This window comes from Scomber scombrus, chromosome 11 (genome assembly GCF_963691925.1).
Source record: "Scomber scombrus chromosome 11, fScoSco1.1, whole genome shotgun sequence".
Classification (NCBI taxonomy): Eukaryota; Metazoa; Chordata; class Actinopteri; order Scombriformes; family Scombridae; genus Scomber; species Scomber scombrus.
In genome coordinates this window covers 13,136,060-13,153,603 of record NC_084980.1, presented here as the reverse complement: position 1 = coordinate 13,153,603, position 17,544 = coordinate 13,136,060, and the positions used below count along the sequence as shown (strand labels likewise).

The 17,544-nt window shown below is 39.3% G+C and overlaps 1 protein-coding gene across 1 annotated transcript in view; it reads right to left on the bottom strand.

The window, feature by feature from the left end:
- Positions 1-2,675, bottom strand: part of LOC133990311 (myomegalin-like) — a 35,110-nt gene extending 32,435 nt beyond the window's left edge. The window contains exon 1 of the mRNA XM_062428588.1: positions 2,164-2,675. Within this exon, the coding sequence (XP_062284572.1) occupies positions 2,164-2,304 (141 nt within the window). The 5' untranslated portion in view covers positions 2,305-2,675. The remainder of the gene's footprint in view (positions 1-2,163) is intronic.
- Between the last annotated feature and the right edge of the window lie 14,869 nt (positions 2,676-17,544).

Here is a 17,544-nt window from a genome sequence, read left to right as displayed (position 1 = left end):
CTAGTTTTTTAGGGGTGCAACTAATGATTATTTTCATTTTGATTACCATTTTTTTAAATGAAATAAGTGTAAAGTTAATTGTTAATTGTTAGATCTAGAATATGACATAAAAAACAACCTGACTGACTTCTTCATTTTTTTGGTTCCAAAATACTGAAGAATTAATTTAAAATGTTGAAAAACAGAGAAAAAACTGAAAATTCTCTCAATCAAGGAGTTGGAAAGACAGAACATTTGTCAAAACTTAAACAACTCAATGAATGACTTAAACACACACTTACTACCAAATTAAAATAAACTAGTGCGATGCAATACATTTATTTTGGTACCAATATCAATATTATCCTTGTTTCCAATAACCCTCCAATAACTAATCTGAGGAACATAAATGTTTTTTCTAGATAAATATTCTTTAATGAGGCATTCATGTGGTGTCAGAATAATTGGTAAAATTAGCTCCCAACCAGGAAAATCCCTGTTAACGTCACCTCAAGTCAGAACAACAACCTCGGAAAGTTGGCAAAAATTGTGGTACTCGACTTGCCGAAAGTCATACACGCAGAAACATGGCGGACGAAAGTAAATGTTTAATGGTAAGAAGCACAGAACACTTTTTTGCTCAAATTTAATTTGCAATATGGTATTAGGTTGTCAGTTGCTGTCCATGTAGAGTGACCTTAATAAAAAAAAGCTATGTATTATCATTAACCCTGACAACAAGTCAGACAGCAATAATTGAGTGGTTTTAATGAATTTACTAGTGCAGCAACAAGTATGAGACAAAATACATCGCATCTACTTTGTAGTGTCCATGTTGTTCCCACATTAAGACTTAAAAGCTCATGAACACACCAAAGTTGGATGAATGATGAAGAAGAAGAAGAAGAAGAAGAAGAAGAAGAAGACATTCCACTTTTAAATGTTGTCACAAGCAAACACAAGCAGTTGTGCAACAACTTTGCCTGAATAAATTTAAGTCTGTTTTTATTTAGATGAGAAGAATAGTAACCACTCTCATATCCTATCTCATGTACAGCTGAAAAATGATTACCACAAAGCTGGGGGAAACATCAAGAGTGGGTTTATCCAAAGGTGAAGAAACCATCTGCTGGACTATTACTTGGCTGGGAGCAGCGACTTCCTAGCCAAGACAAAGTCGCACATAACCTAGTGTAAAACTGTGACTTATCGATTTTTAATTTGTGAGCTTTAGAGGTGCTGCTAGGTGTTGTTTGTAGCCATTGAACAAAATCAGGCTAGCTGTTTCCGAAGTTTGCACTACAGTAAGCTAACCTAAGCTAACTGCCTGGCCGGCTGTGGCATTATATTTAATGAACAGATATTAGATTGGTATTGCTCTCTTCCCACCTAACTCTTGACAAGAAAGCAAACAGGCATATTTACCAAAATGTCACACTAATCATTTAAGTAATGATTGCCAGTCTGACTAGGCACTTGATGTCAACTTTCTATACTTTCAAATGTTTGATACTTGGTGCAAAAGACACATTTCGGTCTGTACCAAGACAATCTTGAGGTTCAATCTCACTGTATCATAAGTTTTTTTGATTTATTAGATCTGATTTCTTATTTAAAGTATATTGCTCATATTGTAGCATGGATTCCTATTTTACGAATTGCAGTATAACTGGGTTTAGTTTCTCTGTGCTGTGGGTTGAGAGTAAATATTTAGTTTAACCTAAAGGCAGAAAATCTTCACAAATCCCTGAACAAACAAAATAAAGGTCCTATTAGACAATTTACAGCCACATACACAGAAACTGCATGAAAAGTTCCTGAGCGAACATTTAGTTAATGTGTAGCCCTTCACATTGCAGTCATATCTTAAAGCAAGCACATGGTAAAACAAACACAGGACAGGACAGGTCACATCACCCTATTCTGATAAATGTAACAGCTGGGTCAACAAACAGTGGAGGTAGCTCAGTAAAGCAGCTCTTTACACTGTAAATACTGTATAATCGGCTGTTATCATCACTCTTTTAATAACTTTCTCAATGCCACCCAACTCCCTCAACAAAGCAAAATCAAGGAGGTTTGATCATTTTCTGTTCATTAATCAATCCTTAGTGCACTTTACAACGCTGACCAATGACCCATTCATCATCCCATTCATCACCAGTCATACAAATTTCTACTCACTGTGCGGTAGACATCTTCGCTGCTCTCCTCGTACTTCTGCTGTATCCTTTCCTCCAGGAAGTAGATGCGGAGCTTGAGGCTGAAGTTCTCCTTCTTCAGGTCATTCAGGTGCTGTGACAAAGTACGGTAACCGTTAGACATGACCGTTAAAGAGCACCGACACTGTTCGACATGTCAGTTATAGGTCAGAAATTAAAAGTCCTCTTCGACTTCTCCGTATCATGGGGGACTACGGAGTCCATTTTAAAGGACAGCAACCGTCAGGGCCAGTCCTTCCGTTAGAGTCTGGTAACCGTTAGACATGCTATCTCTTTCTCCAAAAGTGCATAATATGGCACCTGACAAAGCCAAGTTATTTACAAATGTGCCCCCTAGCCTTTAACAGGCCATGGGCACACTATCTACAAAACCACACACACTAAAACTAACACACATACACACACACACAGTGTCAAGGGGCGTTTGCAGTGCAGAGGGCTACTCTGCAGCCCGAGCAGTCAGAGATGCAGCCATGACAGCTCCATGGTGTGTTCTGGGCTTCTAGGGGACAGGACAGGAGTTTATTTTACTGGAGGAGACATCCCTGGAATCCCAGACTGCCAGGGGAGATGGGCGGGGACGGGGGGGAGAAAGAGGCTCACAGGCACTTGTGACATGAAGGGAAATCTCACCCCACTGCAAAACAGGACTGAAGGGTACACACCGGGGGCGTGGATAGAGAAGAGGAGGGTAAGTGTGTGTCCTTTTCTTGACTTCTTTTCATATTTATTGGATCATTTGTCCAGTTTAGCCATATGGTCTTTGTGCCCACCATTCCCAATCCCCTTTTTATATAATTCAAGTGCAGAGTCCTCATTTAAGAGAACAGCTGAAACTGTGTCCACAACAGTTTATATAATCACATTAGTGACTTATCTTCATTTAGTCTCTGCTCAATTAGAGACAGGACAATCTCACTAATGTGCACACCAATCCATTTCTTTTATAATAATTCACTTTGTACATACATGCAACACGTTTAGCAAGTGAGGAAACACTTCACTGAGGAAGAAACATCTTCGAGGTAGGTTTCATTAGCACAACATAATTACACCCCACTTTGGGATTTTTCACCTTCTTACCTGTACCTAGTAAACCCTTAATCTCTAGACCCAAACTGCTTCAAAGCACTTTCTTTAAATTTATAAGCGATTGTTCACATTCGGAAGTAGCATTATCTCTACTAAAAATAAGCCTGTAGCATGACTGGCTCAGAGTAGTGATACATATAATTATTTAGAGATTAATATAAATGTTGAGTCAAACAAAAACGTCTAATGTGAAAAGGGTCACTCATCAGACAAAATAAGCAAATGATGCTAGCGCTAGTTAAAACTAGCTAGTTAGTGAAGAAAGTTTAATACTTTTGTAATACTTTTAATACTTTTTGTTTGTAAACCAAACACCCAGATATTTTTCTCAGGAGTTTGTGGGGACCAAAACAGAGCCAATAGGAGACTACATATTGGATGTGCATTCATTTCATGAACTGTTACACAACTTAAAATGAATGCTAATGTTGCTTTGTGTCTGCTGGATGTGGACGTCACTGTTTGTTAGCACACAAATTAACACAGTTTGTTTCTGTGATCCTGCACCACTAAAGGACAAACTAACGTAACTTTTAACTAAGCAAATGGAAAATGTAACTGCGATACTTTCGTTAACTACATATATTATCATTAGGGCTGCAACTAACGATTATTTTCATTATTAATTAATCTTGTGATTATTTTCTTGATAATCGATTAGTCATCTGGTCTACAAAATGTCATAAAATTGTCAAAAGAAAGTTGAGCTTTGTTTCCCAAACTCCAAGGTGCAACCTAAAATGTCTTGTTTTGTACCAACCAACAGTCCACAACCCAAAGGTCACAGAAGAAACCAGAAAGTATTCATATTTAAGAAGCTGGAACTAGATACTTTTAGTTATTTCTTTGTTAAAAATAACTCAAATTGTTAATTGATTATGAAAGTGGTTACCCATTCATTTTCTGTCAGTTGCCTAATCTTTGCAGCTCTAATTACAGTATATATACATCTATTATTTATTATTTTTATTTTTTACTTTAGTTACAAGCATAATGTTACTGAAGGGAATGAGTCAATATCATCTATCATTTGAAAGGGAACATATCTACATATTCCCAGCCTGAAATTATTTTTACTCTGTGATAGTTATAAAGGTAAGCTTAAAATCTGAGACTGTGGTCGTGACAAGGCTTACTATCATGGGGAAATGAAGTAGGAGCTGCTGATTGTAGCTTGACAGACAGGTGAGTGGAAAGAAGTTGGATGAAATAGGAGACCTGGGAGCTGTGAGCCCACAGTGCTATTAATAGAGAGGTGTCCTGAATATCACAGAGCAGTGAATCCCTGAATGTCCCTCAGAGAGATGAGATTAGTGGACAGAAAGAAGTGAAAATAAGAAGGGAGAGGGGACTCTTAAAGGTTTGAAGCTGTTTTGTCTTTTCAATCTCATAATAAGCAACAGCCAAGTGCAAAGAAGTGAATGACACATGTTACCAACACATTACATCACTAGTAGTTGCTGCTATTGCTGCATTCAGTAAGTGTGCCCATTGAAGTGTCAAATTACATGGTGTTACTAAATAATTCAGTGCAAAGATAGGCTAGGCGCCAAGCAGGTCTCAACATAACATTTGGGATGACATCATGCACTCAGTGTGTGTTTTTAAACACAGCCAGGCCCTCACTCGTGTTTTTAGCTCTTGATCAAATGAAAATAAATTGGAGAGTGAATATGTGTAAATATGTGCGTGTGAGAGTATTTGTGTGTTGGCATGTGTTTACATCAGGTGTAAAAGTGACACATCCAAGAGTCGGCAGTCATGAAAGTGACTTCGGCTGTGAGTTGGGTCCCACCGTTCAGAAAGTTAATCCAGCTTTCATGACTAACTGCTGACACCTCCCGTTTTAACAGGGTCGTAGCAGCAACTCCAGGATAACATTAAAGGGCTGTTGCTGGTGGTGATGAGTTGTCAGTGCAAGTTTTAAAGCTTAGCTTGTGTGTTATTCTGATCAAGTATGTCTGAAATACTAATTGTTTTGGATAAGAGCACTGAGGTGTGCACTGAAGGAGAGAGTTCGACTAAGTCTGGGTGGGTGCTATTTTTGGGTACACTGCACAGTTATAGAGATGGACAATATGCACTCAAAAAAAGATGAAGGTGTAAGCTTCGAATGGAAGAAAGCTGTAGCAAACAGTACAAATCATACTGTAAAGATCAACATTTCTTAAAATAATTTAGCATTAAGATTGTTTTTCTGCTCTATCAACCTGAAAACACCCATAGTTAAAACCATTAGTGTAGACAATGTATAGAAAATGTTTCCCTCTGTGTATCTGGTTCAAAACATTTTATTTTTCAATATGGTCATGTGGTAAATGATGGACATTTTAATAGTGGGAACAAATTAAAAAACTAAAAAGAATAGTAATTATAGCTAGCAAAATTATATGGAAGTCACAGATGCAACCAAGAGAGAAATAGTAGCTAAATATAAAGAGTAAAGCCCCCCAGATCAATAATGATGCTTGCCACTCTCTGCATCTGCACACTTTAAGCGTTTACCCTCAGGGAGGCACTGTAGACAAGTGAGAGCCACTACAAATGTGTACAGCATGTCTGAATGCATAGCCTACCCTGAATTTCACAAAAAATGGGTTACGGTTTTTCAGTTTTTACTGTAATTTTGTATTTTAACTTTTTTTTAAATGATTGTTTATTGTAGTTTATTTTTTTTGTTGTTTTTCAGCAAAACCAAAAGTAATTTATTTCCACAGAGTAATAAATCCCTTCCTTATAATTACTTAGTGAGTTCGATCTATTTCATGTTTTAAACTTAACAAGAGGTGCATCAATAAATAGCTTGCAGAGTCAGTGCCTTGTTTAAGTGTGGTCACAGAGAAATCTGCATCAAAGCAAACCAAATCAGCTCATTTCATCTTGTAGCAACATATGGAGCCACATGATGGCACTGTAGCACACATTTTCATTGGACTCATAACATTATTCACATATAGTATAATTCATGATGCCTAAGGACAAGGTAGAATCACTCACATCAACTCGATGATAATTAAAAGTGAAGCCTCACCTGTTCAAACTGCTTGAGTGTGTGAAGCTGAAGAGGGGGAGAGTTGTCTGTGTCATCATTACACAAATCTAAACAGGAGAAAAAGAGGGAATATTTTTTTAAAATACACGCAGTCTGTTTCATGCAAGCTTAATTGTTTTTCTTTTTTTTTCTAAAATGAGGCCTACCTGTCATGTGACCTGTGGTCTTGGATGGAGTTTCCTCTTCCACAGCTCTGTTGAGAGAAACAAAAAACGCTGTCAGCACACAAAAGAGAGAGCGAGAAACAAAAAAAGAACATACGGAGGTGTGACTATCACACAAAATATGCAGCTTACAGTGTTTCTTTGTAATCCTCTGAAAGCAGAGAGCTCTTCTGCAAATTAAAAAGCCTCTAAAATCTTTTCACAACAGCCACATGATCCAATTTGCACCTCTGTAGGGAACCGGGGTCATCAGAGAGGTTTAAGGGAGTCCCAGCAGGGAAGAGAGCGGGAACTGAAGGGATTTTCTACCCCCAACTATCAGCCTACCAATCGGTCTAAAGAGGGGGTGTTTAAATGACAGTTGCAATAAAACTATAGTAAAATTCTGTCCAACACTGGCTCACTATTTTGCCTATACTGCAACCACTACGCATACTGGGCTACACACTGCCCATCAGTGCTTTCCATTCCAGTCCCTGCATGGTAAATTCCTCTGACAGCTGCATGGGCAGAAAATGTAAAGACAGTTGCTGCATGCCAGGGGTTTAAAAGTTCACCAGGTGGGTAAATAGTCCACATGCTGCATTATTGTGGTCACAATCGCATTTCACCAGTGCTGTTCTTATCCACTGTGCAAATATCAAGCAAGATGGTCCATTTATGGTTACAGTAGCATGTGTGGAAGGGATTCATTGATGCAGTAACTATACATATGACACACTGCATGGAGAGTTTGAATCGTGGGGGATTGCTACTGTATCACTAATAGCGTAAAGGTGCTGCTACTGTATTACTTTAAAAACGACATGTGATGAGTGCCTTTAGATTATGAAGGAATGTAATCTAAGTTATCACTTTTAGGTCTGGTGGGCTACATTACTGTGTCTAAGCACATTTTGGCCCTTTAAATCGTCCATTTGCTTCTGCATGCATCACAATTTATGTAGCCTATTTGTCCAAAGTAGGCCAAATTTAGCCATGAGGAGAGCATCCTCTTCCATTATTCAAGTCCATGTTATGAAGGTATTTGGGATATTTAAAAAATACAGAAATCCAGTGCAAAGGCAGTTTCAAAGTCACAATGCCACAACGCCAGTGGCCTCAATAGCTTCATCCACCGCACCATAATGCATGCAGATGGCTACTGTATGTGACACAGCCACGTATTGTGTGAAAGAAAAGGCCTTTATGCTCGTAGGATGGTCGGCTATTTTATGACAAAGAGAGTAACCTACACATGGTTGAAAATAACTGCATTGTAACCGAAACACATGCCCTAGTTAGCCTCACGGTTAATACAACCGGGCTGTGTTTTGCTCAGATGCCCGGTGCGCGCTGCGGTGTCCCCTCTCACACAATCGGTTAAATGCCGTCTCACCTCTCTGACTCTCCCCAGATCTGCTCTGGCGACGATGAGCTCCAATCCATATAGGCTGTTCCGTCAGTCAACGGGCATCCATGCCGGTAATCCACTGCCTTCAAATCACCAGTCCATTATTCATTTTCAGAGATATCGCCACCGTTCAGGAACATGTTAATGTGCGGGGTCGACGCGCCGCCGCTCATCGCTCAGCATTGAAAGGGGGTGTGTGAGTGTGTGAGGATGCCTGTAGAAAAAAAAAGGGATGTTAGAGTCCCCATCCCACAGAGTAGAGCCCTGCTGTTCAACCAGCCCACCACCGAGGTGAGAGGAAAAAGATACGGTTTCAACCCCCCACACACACACACACCAAAAAAAAAACAATAAGTAGCCTACTACAACCATGCAGGGCAAAATGCAGCCTATGCTATATACTATACTGCAGTTATCATATATGATGGCATGTTTCACTGACATGTTCTTCATGTAATCACTGATGGATTTATGTCATTTCTTTGTCAGCACCCACCCCCCCAAAAAATATGCCTGTTCCTTGATTAGGGGGGAAAGGGTTTGTTGTCACATGCATGGTGTGATATATCTAGTACTTTCTTTCTTTTTTACTAAAAATTGGCAGGAATTGTATCAGGGAGAAAAACAAGGGCCAGATACAATGCTCAGGACAGTCAGAGAGGTGAAGCTGCATATTATAAGGATTAATAAAATGCACTTATAGGAATGACTGTTTATGTTCTCTCTTGAGGAATTCAAATGAAAGTAAAAAGTGTGACTAACCCTGTTCTCCCCCAGTGCATAGTGGAGATATATACTGTTTGTGAATACAGGTTTATCATTGACTGAAGACATTATTCAGATATGAACAAATAATAAATAATGACACAAGCACTCTAAACAGCAGCAGTGGAAGAAGTATTCAAATCAGTCCTGCATGCAAAAAGTAAAAGCGTTTATCAGAAAAATGTGCTTCAACTATCAAAGGTGAAAGTACTTGCAGCAGAATGACAGATGTCAGAGTTATATTACCTTGTGTATTATTGTTATTACTGATGCATGAAGCATTTTCATATTGTAGCTGATGGAGGTGATGCTACTGTAAGTTTAGTTTTTGGGCAGCAAAGTAAAGTAAAAGTACCACAGCAAATATACTCAATATACTCGCATTTGAGTACTACTAAACAGAAATATATATATATATATAGATGAGTGTTTCCAATTCTTACTGAGCGTTGCTCTTTATTCAACCATATGATTTTGCCTGATTACCTGAATTTAAATGGCCCCATATTCTACAGTATTTAGCCACTTTTCCCCAGTGTAAAAGTTAAGTAAATACACTGTAACGTTCTGTGATATGCTGTTTGCCTGGTATTAGCATCAAGTTTCAGTGGCTGTTGATTAATTTATTTATTTACAGATAGTGCTGCAGATGTTAGGGTCCTGCTCTGAAACAGTAGGAGGATTTGGAGGGACATGGCTAATAAGATTATGTCATTGTTTGCTTTGGCAGTCAGTAACAGGAAGAGGGTGGGAAGAGGCATCAGCCAGCAGCATTATAATAATCATAGTATCTTTATTTATAGAGCACTTATGGAAACAAACTTACAAAGTGCTTCACACAGAAACCCAAACACAACAAAAAGAAGAGCGGAGCTGGTCTGCTTTAAGATGAATTGGTGAAAACACACACAAGCCCGAAAGATGAATAATTACTACTCGCAACCAATGATAAAGGAGTGAAATGATCAGAGATAAGAAGTTCTTTCTCACATTTTGTCTTTACTTAAGGTCTTTCTGAAATTGTAAGTGTGGTACTTAATGGCTCCGTCTGGGACCACAGTTAGTCACTCACAGTAATGCTTGCTGGATGGTTTGGGAGCTTCTGTGCAAGCTGGACCAGCCTTTTAATATTCGATTGAGCTGACTAAGAATCAGGATTACAATTTTTTTTAGAGTTATAAACAGTTGTACACTTAAGTGTAAAAAAGGTCTGCATGAGTTGGAAATTTAGCCCAGACAGATGGAGTTGAAAGTATTATGTCCATCCAACAGTCAAACTTACCTTTATCTTACCTTTTTTGTTCTTTCCCAAATGTCCCTGTCCTTTGATTTACATGGGGATGTGACTGAATATATGACCAAAACTGAATTCATTATTAATATATGTCCAAATAATGCACTCAGAAGAGATACAAATCAGAATCAGGGTTGTTCTTTTTCTTCTATTTTTTCAACTTCAATCTTACTCACTAGTCTTTAATTCTGACAGAAAGCTTTTAAAGTAAAGCTTGTAAAGTGCTTAATTGGTTCCTCTATAAAAAATCATCCTCTGACGAACATATTTTACAATTGTTATCCTACTCTTCTATGTGTGACAAAAAGTTAAGTTGCTGGTGTATTATCATACTATACCTGTATGATTCCTGAATCAGTCTGAAACATTAGTGTTGACATCATAAGTTGTAATTTTGTGTACATCATCTGACTCCTGACTGCATAAAGCTTTTTTTTCATACAAACGAAAATGAAAACAAACAACTTTTTTTTTTTACTACTTCAGTATGTTTCCAGTTATCTTTATTACAATAGGCTTCAACTTAATTTGTAATGAGCAGGCACAACAATAGCATCTCATTTTAAAACAGTTGACTTTTGTTTTACACCTATAATATAGATGTGATACAAAGGACTGAGAAATATAATCATTTTCTAAAATAAAAACAATGAAGCTTAAGCAATTTAAGCATTTAAAAAAAAAAATCAAAGATGGATTAAGGCATGTTCACATTGCCAAAATCTGCTGCACTGACCTCATCAGACACTAGATGTCCCCATAAGACTACTAAAGCACTTTGTCCCTACATAGAGAGCTACAGTATTATAACACAGTTTCAGCCTTACACTTACACACCAATGAGTCATTACATTCATTCTCTTCACACTCTCAATCATATCAGTATTCATCCAATCACAATCAGATACACAAGATCTGCATCAGCAAATCTGTCATTTAAATCTTCTCTTTTTCTGGGTGTCCACACATTTAAGTCCTCTTCTCAAAGACCACACGGGGTGCTGACTTGCTTCCCCTTCGCACGTCTGTATTGATGATCCAGATAGCAGGGGCTTTCATGAAGTCCGTTTCTTGCATCTTGTTCTCCTCAGCCCGGGCCATTGCCTCCAGTTCGGGGGAGGTTTCTGGGCACCAGTCTGCCACAAATTTATCCTTGGCCTCACAATAGTTCACCACCACCTCCTCAGGCTGCTCTCCAAACATCCAGTCTGGAAAACATACAGAGAGGGAAGACGTGTAGGAAAGAAAACAATAGATGGGATGCAAGTCAAAGCTTCTTAAGTCATCGAACAAGCTTGAAGAAGCACCTGTAGGCTATATTATACTAGTTAATTGTAAAAACAGGCATTTTCAGTAGCTTTTGGTTAACCTACCTGCACAGTCATGGATGAGGTCTTTGATGAGGTGGCCGATGATGGCATAAAGAACACCCATCAGGATGAAGCTGGCAATGAGCAGGTAGAGCATATAGTTAGGCATGTGGACAGCATCCCGAGAGGGGGGTATATAGCTCTCAAACAACACCGTCCCATCTTCTCCTCTGTAGCGAACGCGCAAGCTGTCCACTGGCTCTTCCATGGCTGTCTGGGAATCCTCAAACCTCTATTGTCAGCCAGGGAATCCACTTAAAGTCTCAGCATCATTGTTGTACCAAAATAAGGCAGCACAAACGTCTCCTTCCTATTCAAGTTATGAGAAGATCACAAGGAAATGTTCTCTAACATTAATCGCAGACTGCCTCAAAAAAACAAAAAAACATTACACTTTCAACAAAGCTGCTCAAAGTCTCACAACTTGAACATGAAAAATAAGTGTACATACAGCAGAAAAGCAGGTGGCAATCCTCCAGTTCACACTCCTCTGGCTAAACTATCCTAAACTTAAATTAGAAGTTTATGCCTCTCACTGGAGAATTTTTCATTTTGCTTGCAAGCACAAACCCTTGCTGTCTGCTTGTGGAGCTGCACAGGTGGAAACTAGATTAGCTGCAGCAGATTGAAGTACTCAAGGTCAGAGGAATGACGCTGAGAAGACAGTTTCCCAATGAAGGAGCGTGTTTACCTGTCGCATATATCTGCATATATCTCATATCTATATATGTATGTGTGTATGTATGTATGTAAGTATGTATGTATGTATGTATGTATGTATGTATGTATGTATGTATGTATGTATGTATGTATGTATGTATGTATCTATCCATCTTATTTATGTATCTATCTGTTTGTCTGTCAGTCTGTCTGTATGTGTTCTTTCTGCTTACATCACTATTAAACAGTATTCAATATGGCTGATGTACAGTAATCCTTGGTATTTACAACAAGGTCACTGGCCCTGACACGACCAGGCATTAGAGACAGGTAAGATGGATTAATGAAAGAAGACAAGACAACTACACTCTTGTATTATTCAGTTGTTTACTGAAGACAAGCTTAGTCCAATACCAGCACAGGAAAAATTGAAGTACAGAAACATGTGATGATGTAACTTTCCAATGATGGTACACAGTGGTGTCATTTTAAACCAAATAATAATTTCATGGAATGATTTGAAATTTTTTATCAGAACATGTCTAAAAGTTTTTACATTTTTACACTTAAATGTCAGTTAAAAACACAATTTTTACAATTGATATTAACATTTCACTTATTATTACTGTGAGAATGTCAGTGTTATATTTCCTGATACACTGTGATGTTAATGGAGGGGATAACAGGTTGACATGATAAATAATTTCCTTTTTTAACACAAGTGATTGCTGGAACAGGAAATAATATATTAAAATGGTGCAATGTGTGTTAAATGACCGACAATATCAACCATGTTTACATGAAATATTTAATAGGTAAAGAAAGTTGCTCAGTAAAATCAGTACAAACTCAGTGTTACCAGTGTTTGAGGTGATTTTATATGAAACAAAAAGGCCATAGCTGAAGCCTCACTATAGCAAAAAGACAACATTTATCACTGCAATGAAATGAGAGAAAAAAATGTATCCGAACTACAAGCATGACACGATTGACATCAACACAGAGGACTTCTGATGTTGCAGAAACTCAAAGGGAAGTGACGTAAGGGGTGGCAGGGCAGGCGAAGGTCACACTATGATTAGAAATCCTTTTTTCTCCCAAGTATGACGTGATGGCACTTTTCAGTGGAGGAGGGGTGGATGGCCGATGGCCGCCGCCGTCTCCCTGGTGGAAGCCGGGCAGCAGTCCGTCTTTCTCCTTCTCCATCCTCAGTCTGTCGATCCCCATCAGTCTACTGGAAACACTCACTCGTCGCTCTTCCTCTATTTGTGCTCTTCCCTCCTCAGAATCATCATCCACCGGTTTGGGGCCAAGAACCCAGTCTTTGAGGAGAAACAGGACAAAAGACATGAAAATGAATGAGAATGAGAAATGTTTTTCTGTGACTTGTCTGTGTGTTTTAAAGGGGAACTCCACCAATTTTACAAATTAAGTTAATTTTACTCATCATGAGGAGCACTGTAAAAAAAAAGTGATGTAATTTCTTCTGAAGCTCTTGGGATGAACTTTGTAAAGTTTTAAAAAATAACCCTGAAGTTTGGAGACTAACATTTCATTATAAACTAGGGCTTGGAGTTTGAAGAATGTGGGCATTTACAAAGCAGGGGATTTCTAATGAAAGATGCTAATGAGTTGCATTATAAGAAAGGTTTTTGGAGCTGATTACTTTTTTTTTTTTAAGTGTGTCTTGCAAGCCTCCCAACTTTGTGGAGGCACAGTACTAAGTTGCTGGAGTACCCCTTCAAGATGTCAACTCAAAATTCCTCAGTTGTTGGCATTCACCCTGATGATGTAACAAGAACACTGTTGGGAAGATTGACCTCTGCACAGAAACCACAGGACAGAAGTGAAGGAGACAAAGTCACCCCAAGGGAGAAAACAAGGAAAGACAAAATGGTGGTCCAGTTTTGGCCTGAGAATTCAGGGGGAAAAAAGGCTCAGGGACACAACAAACATGTACGCAAGACTGGAGAGAGTGTTGGGAAGGAGAACATTTTGGCTCAGGATGTGTCTGCCGGAGGGGGGGGGGGGGGGGGGGGGGGGGGGGGGGGGGGGGGTTACCTGCAAAGTCATGCATCAGATCTTTAATCAGGTGTCCCACTATGGCGTAAGTTGCCATTATTACCAACACCACCCCGACTAGGACATAGACTACATTGCGCGGCAGAGTTATAGCATCTCTGGCTGGGGGGATGTAGTCCACGAAATAGGCCTCCTCCTCCTCCTTGTTTCTGGACAGCTGGAGGAGCTGCCGGTGCTCAAACACCAGTTGCGTGAGGTTCCAGAACAGAGCTCTTCCTGTGGCATTCGGGGATACAACTGGTTCTTGGTTCATGGCTGAGCTGCTTTGGTAGAGTTGATTTTAACTTCTTTATAGATCAAAGAATGTAGTAAAGCTTTGGGGCTGTTTCTTTGCTGATGACAGATTTATTGTCTTGTCGCAGATCCAAACTTCTTCATGGTACTGTGAACACTTTGGAAATGGGTAACAGGTGCATCAGACAGGAGAGGGGAGAGTAATTGAGCATTAAAAGATTTTGAACATGTTTTCTTTTCTTGTGAATGGCAGAACTGATTGAAAGATGAGAATGTCAAGATGGTTCAAAAATGAGAACACTGCTTCTTAGGAGTGATAGTTTTCCTTCGCCAACTAGTCCTACAAAAATGTAGTTCATCAGACAAAAAAGATCTGATGCCATAAGTGTGCCAATTCTCCTAATCTTTTGTCTAGACTTAAATCCCAGCATTCTTCCTTCTAGTCTTCTGCAAAGTGTCCTGGGTCAAATTTCCTGGGGGGCAAGGAGTGTGAGATGGAGGAGAGGTGAATATAGGACAGACCGAGTTAATAGGATTGAGTCTGTCACAGAGCAATATCAGCTTTCCATCTGTAGGGATTAGAGATATGAGTGAGGAGAGGTGGACAGTAATATGCCAAAGAGGCTTATGGTGCTCCACGACCACGTTGCATATATATAAAATACATATATCACAGTAAACCCAGTTTCTCTTGGGTTTAAACTGATATCCATAAACATCACTCTATGGATAAACTATACTTTAAATTAATCTTAAGCGCACCACAAGCCCATTTCTTATATTCTATAAATGTCCTGTCACATGACTCACTATATTTTCACAGCTCATTTCTCACTTCACAACAGAGCAGATGGTGATATTTCAGAATGAGTTTTGTGATCAGTAGTCCCACAAGTAGAACAACTACATCATCAAAGGTTACTTATGGAAGACTTTGAAACAGATTGATTCCCTTTGTAATACAAAAGATGAGAAAGGAAAAAATGAGGATGAAATAAGGATGTTTAAAGGTGTCATAGTAAAGTTTTAGAGAAGAATTAAGACTTCTTACCTTGCAATCAAGACATGAAGGGCTCCTCCTGTTTTCTTTGACTTGTGAATGAATGGACTTCCAAATTAGTGTGTGCCATACACAGACTGCTCTGAAAATAACACAAACACACAGTAGAAGGTTACGGTCATACAAACAAAAGGCTTACCATAGTAGCTGCTCTACTACGAATAGAAACACAGCATCATTACTTTTCTCTACAAGTGGGCAGGAAGCAAAGCTATGATGAAGGGATCCAAAAATTCGTCAGGATGTCAGTCGCCTCACTAGGATTTGGGCTCTTCTTCATTTGTCTGCATGTTTATCTGAGCCATCCGAGAAGCGATAAACTTCCATTCCATGATGGAGACGGCAACATTCACAATGATAATGAACCACGAGACTGGATGCACACCCCAGTAAAAAACGTGTGTCATGACGTTTGTGCGAAACAAGAGAACACTTGTCATAAAACAAAAGAAGGTGAAGATGACAAACTTAGGTAAAAAATCAATCTTTGCGGTGGAAAAGTGCAAACAGGAGATGAAACAATCGAAGAGATGTGATGAGAAAAGCAGTGAGGTCTCAGACTGTGTCTCAGGGTGAGACTGCCAGGAGCATAAGGCTTTCTGTGTCACTATCAAGGTGTTTATTTGTAATCCTTGACAGGATTTGATTCACACGTGCCACTGTCACCAGCGACACCTTTTAAGTCAGCAGACTGCAAATCAGAAGATGGGGCTCATTCAGCATCATGTGAAGTACCTGTTGCCACTCAATTGCGGTGCAGTTTGCGTGGCTGGCTCACACTGTGTAAGCCAAGAATGACACTAGGACATTACTCCCAAATAATAAAAAATACAATTTAAAGCATTTTCTTGTGCTGAAGTGGTGGATAAATCTGAGACATTACCTGTAAGAATGATTCCTCTTATTCACCTCACAGGATCCTTTCAGATCAGTAAAAATAATATCACTGTGATTTTCCAAGAATTCTCCAGATGAAGCAGAAAGCAGGTCAATTTGCAAAAATATGACTCCAAAGAAAAGCACTACAAGCTGCTCTTGCTGACTACACCTAAGCGAATACAACACCCAGTCATTCAGTCAGGTCCATTTTGACTGTGACTCCCTCAGGCTGGGGTGACCAACTTCTTGGGTTTGTCTTCTGACTCCTCCACCCACTTGAAGTAGGCATCACCCAGGACGAAGGTCCAAAAGATGATAGTTATAGAGGTGTTCACTGTCACAATGCCAATTATTAAAGGGTGAATCATAGCGACAAGATGGGTGGACTCTTTTTAAAAATCTGTGTAACCTTAAAAAATGCCTGTCTGATGTGTGGGTGAAGGGTTGTCCTCGTGCGTCTGTTTGAATAACCTCTCACTGTCTCCGTGTACTCTCTTCATAGACTCCCCACCTCTCTCTACTCTCTCTGGTCACTACGTTTCTGTGGCAACAGCAGCGTAATCCTCTTCAGCTGCTTTGTCACAGAAGATAACGTTGCATTAGATGTAGGGCCGGCTTTGTTGTTCATCCATAAGATGTTGTGCAATGCGCATGTCCATATGTAGGAAAGAAACAGTAGGCAACAACCTGACTGAGAAAAAACGTAATCTTTGTTCTGAACTTTATGTTCCCTCTCAGATATAATCCAGGATTTAATCATGACTTGAGACATCAGACAGGAGGAATTCTTAATCTTGCACCAAATAGGACAGATGGTTCCTTAATGAACCCCAAGGGCCACAGGAGCCAAAATCAAAGTGTGGTGTGACTGCAATATTTGACTTCTGTCAACCCAGACTGACCTCATGTACATAGAATGCATAAATTGCAAGATATTAGAAAGAAAAAGCAAAATAAGTGAAGTTTTATGTCTGGAAAAAGCTCATCAGGATAACCAGTGACATTTGACAGCTGCCTCCACCAGGTGGCAGTCTGCACAAACATACACACACTCAATGGTGAATAGCTAGGGATGAATGATTTTATTTCCCAGCTGTAACATTTCAGATAATTTAAATGTGATATATACCTTAATAACACATCTAAGATTCACTGGCAACATTTTAGGTATAATGCACAATTCAGCAGCTTTATCTGAACTTTATACGACTCTCCCTTTAAGTTTGGACTCATTAAACATGGCTGCTGAGTTGAACTTTGAGACCTACAAGATAATGGACGTGTTGAAGCAGCAGTGA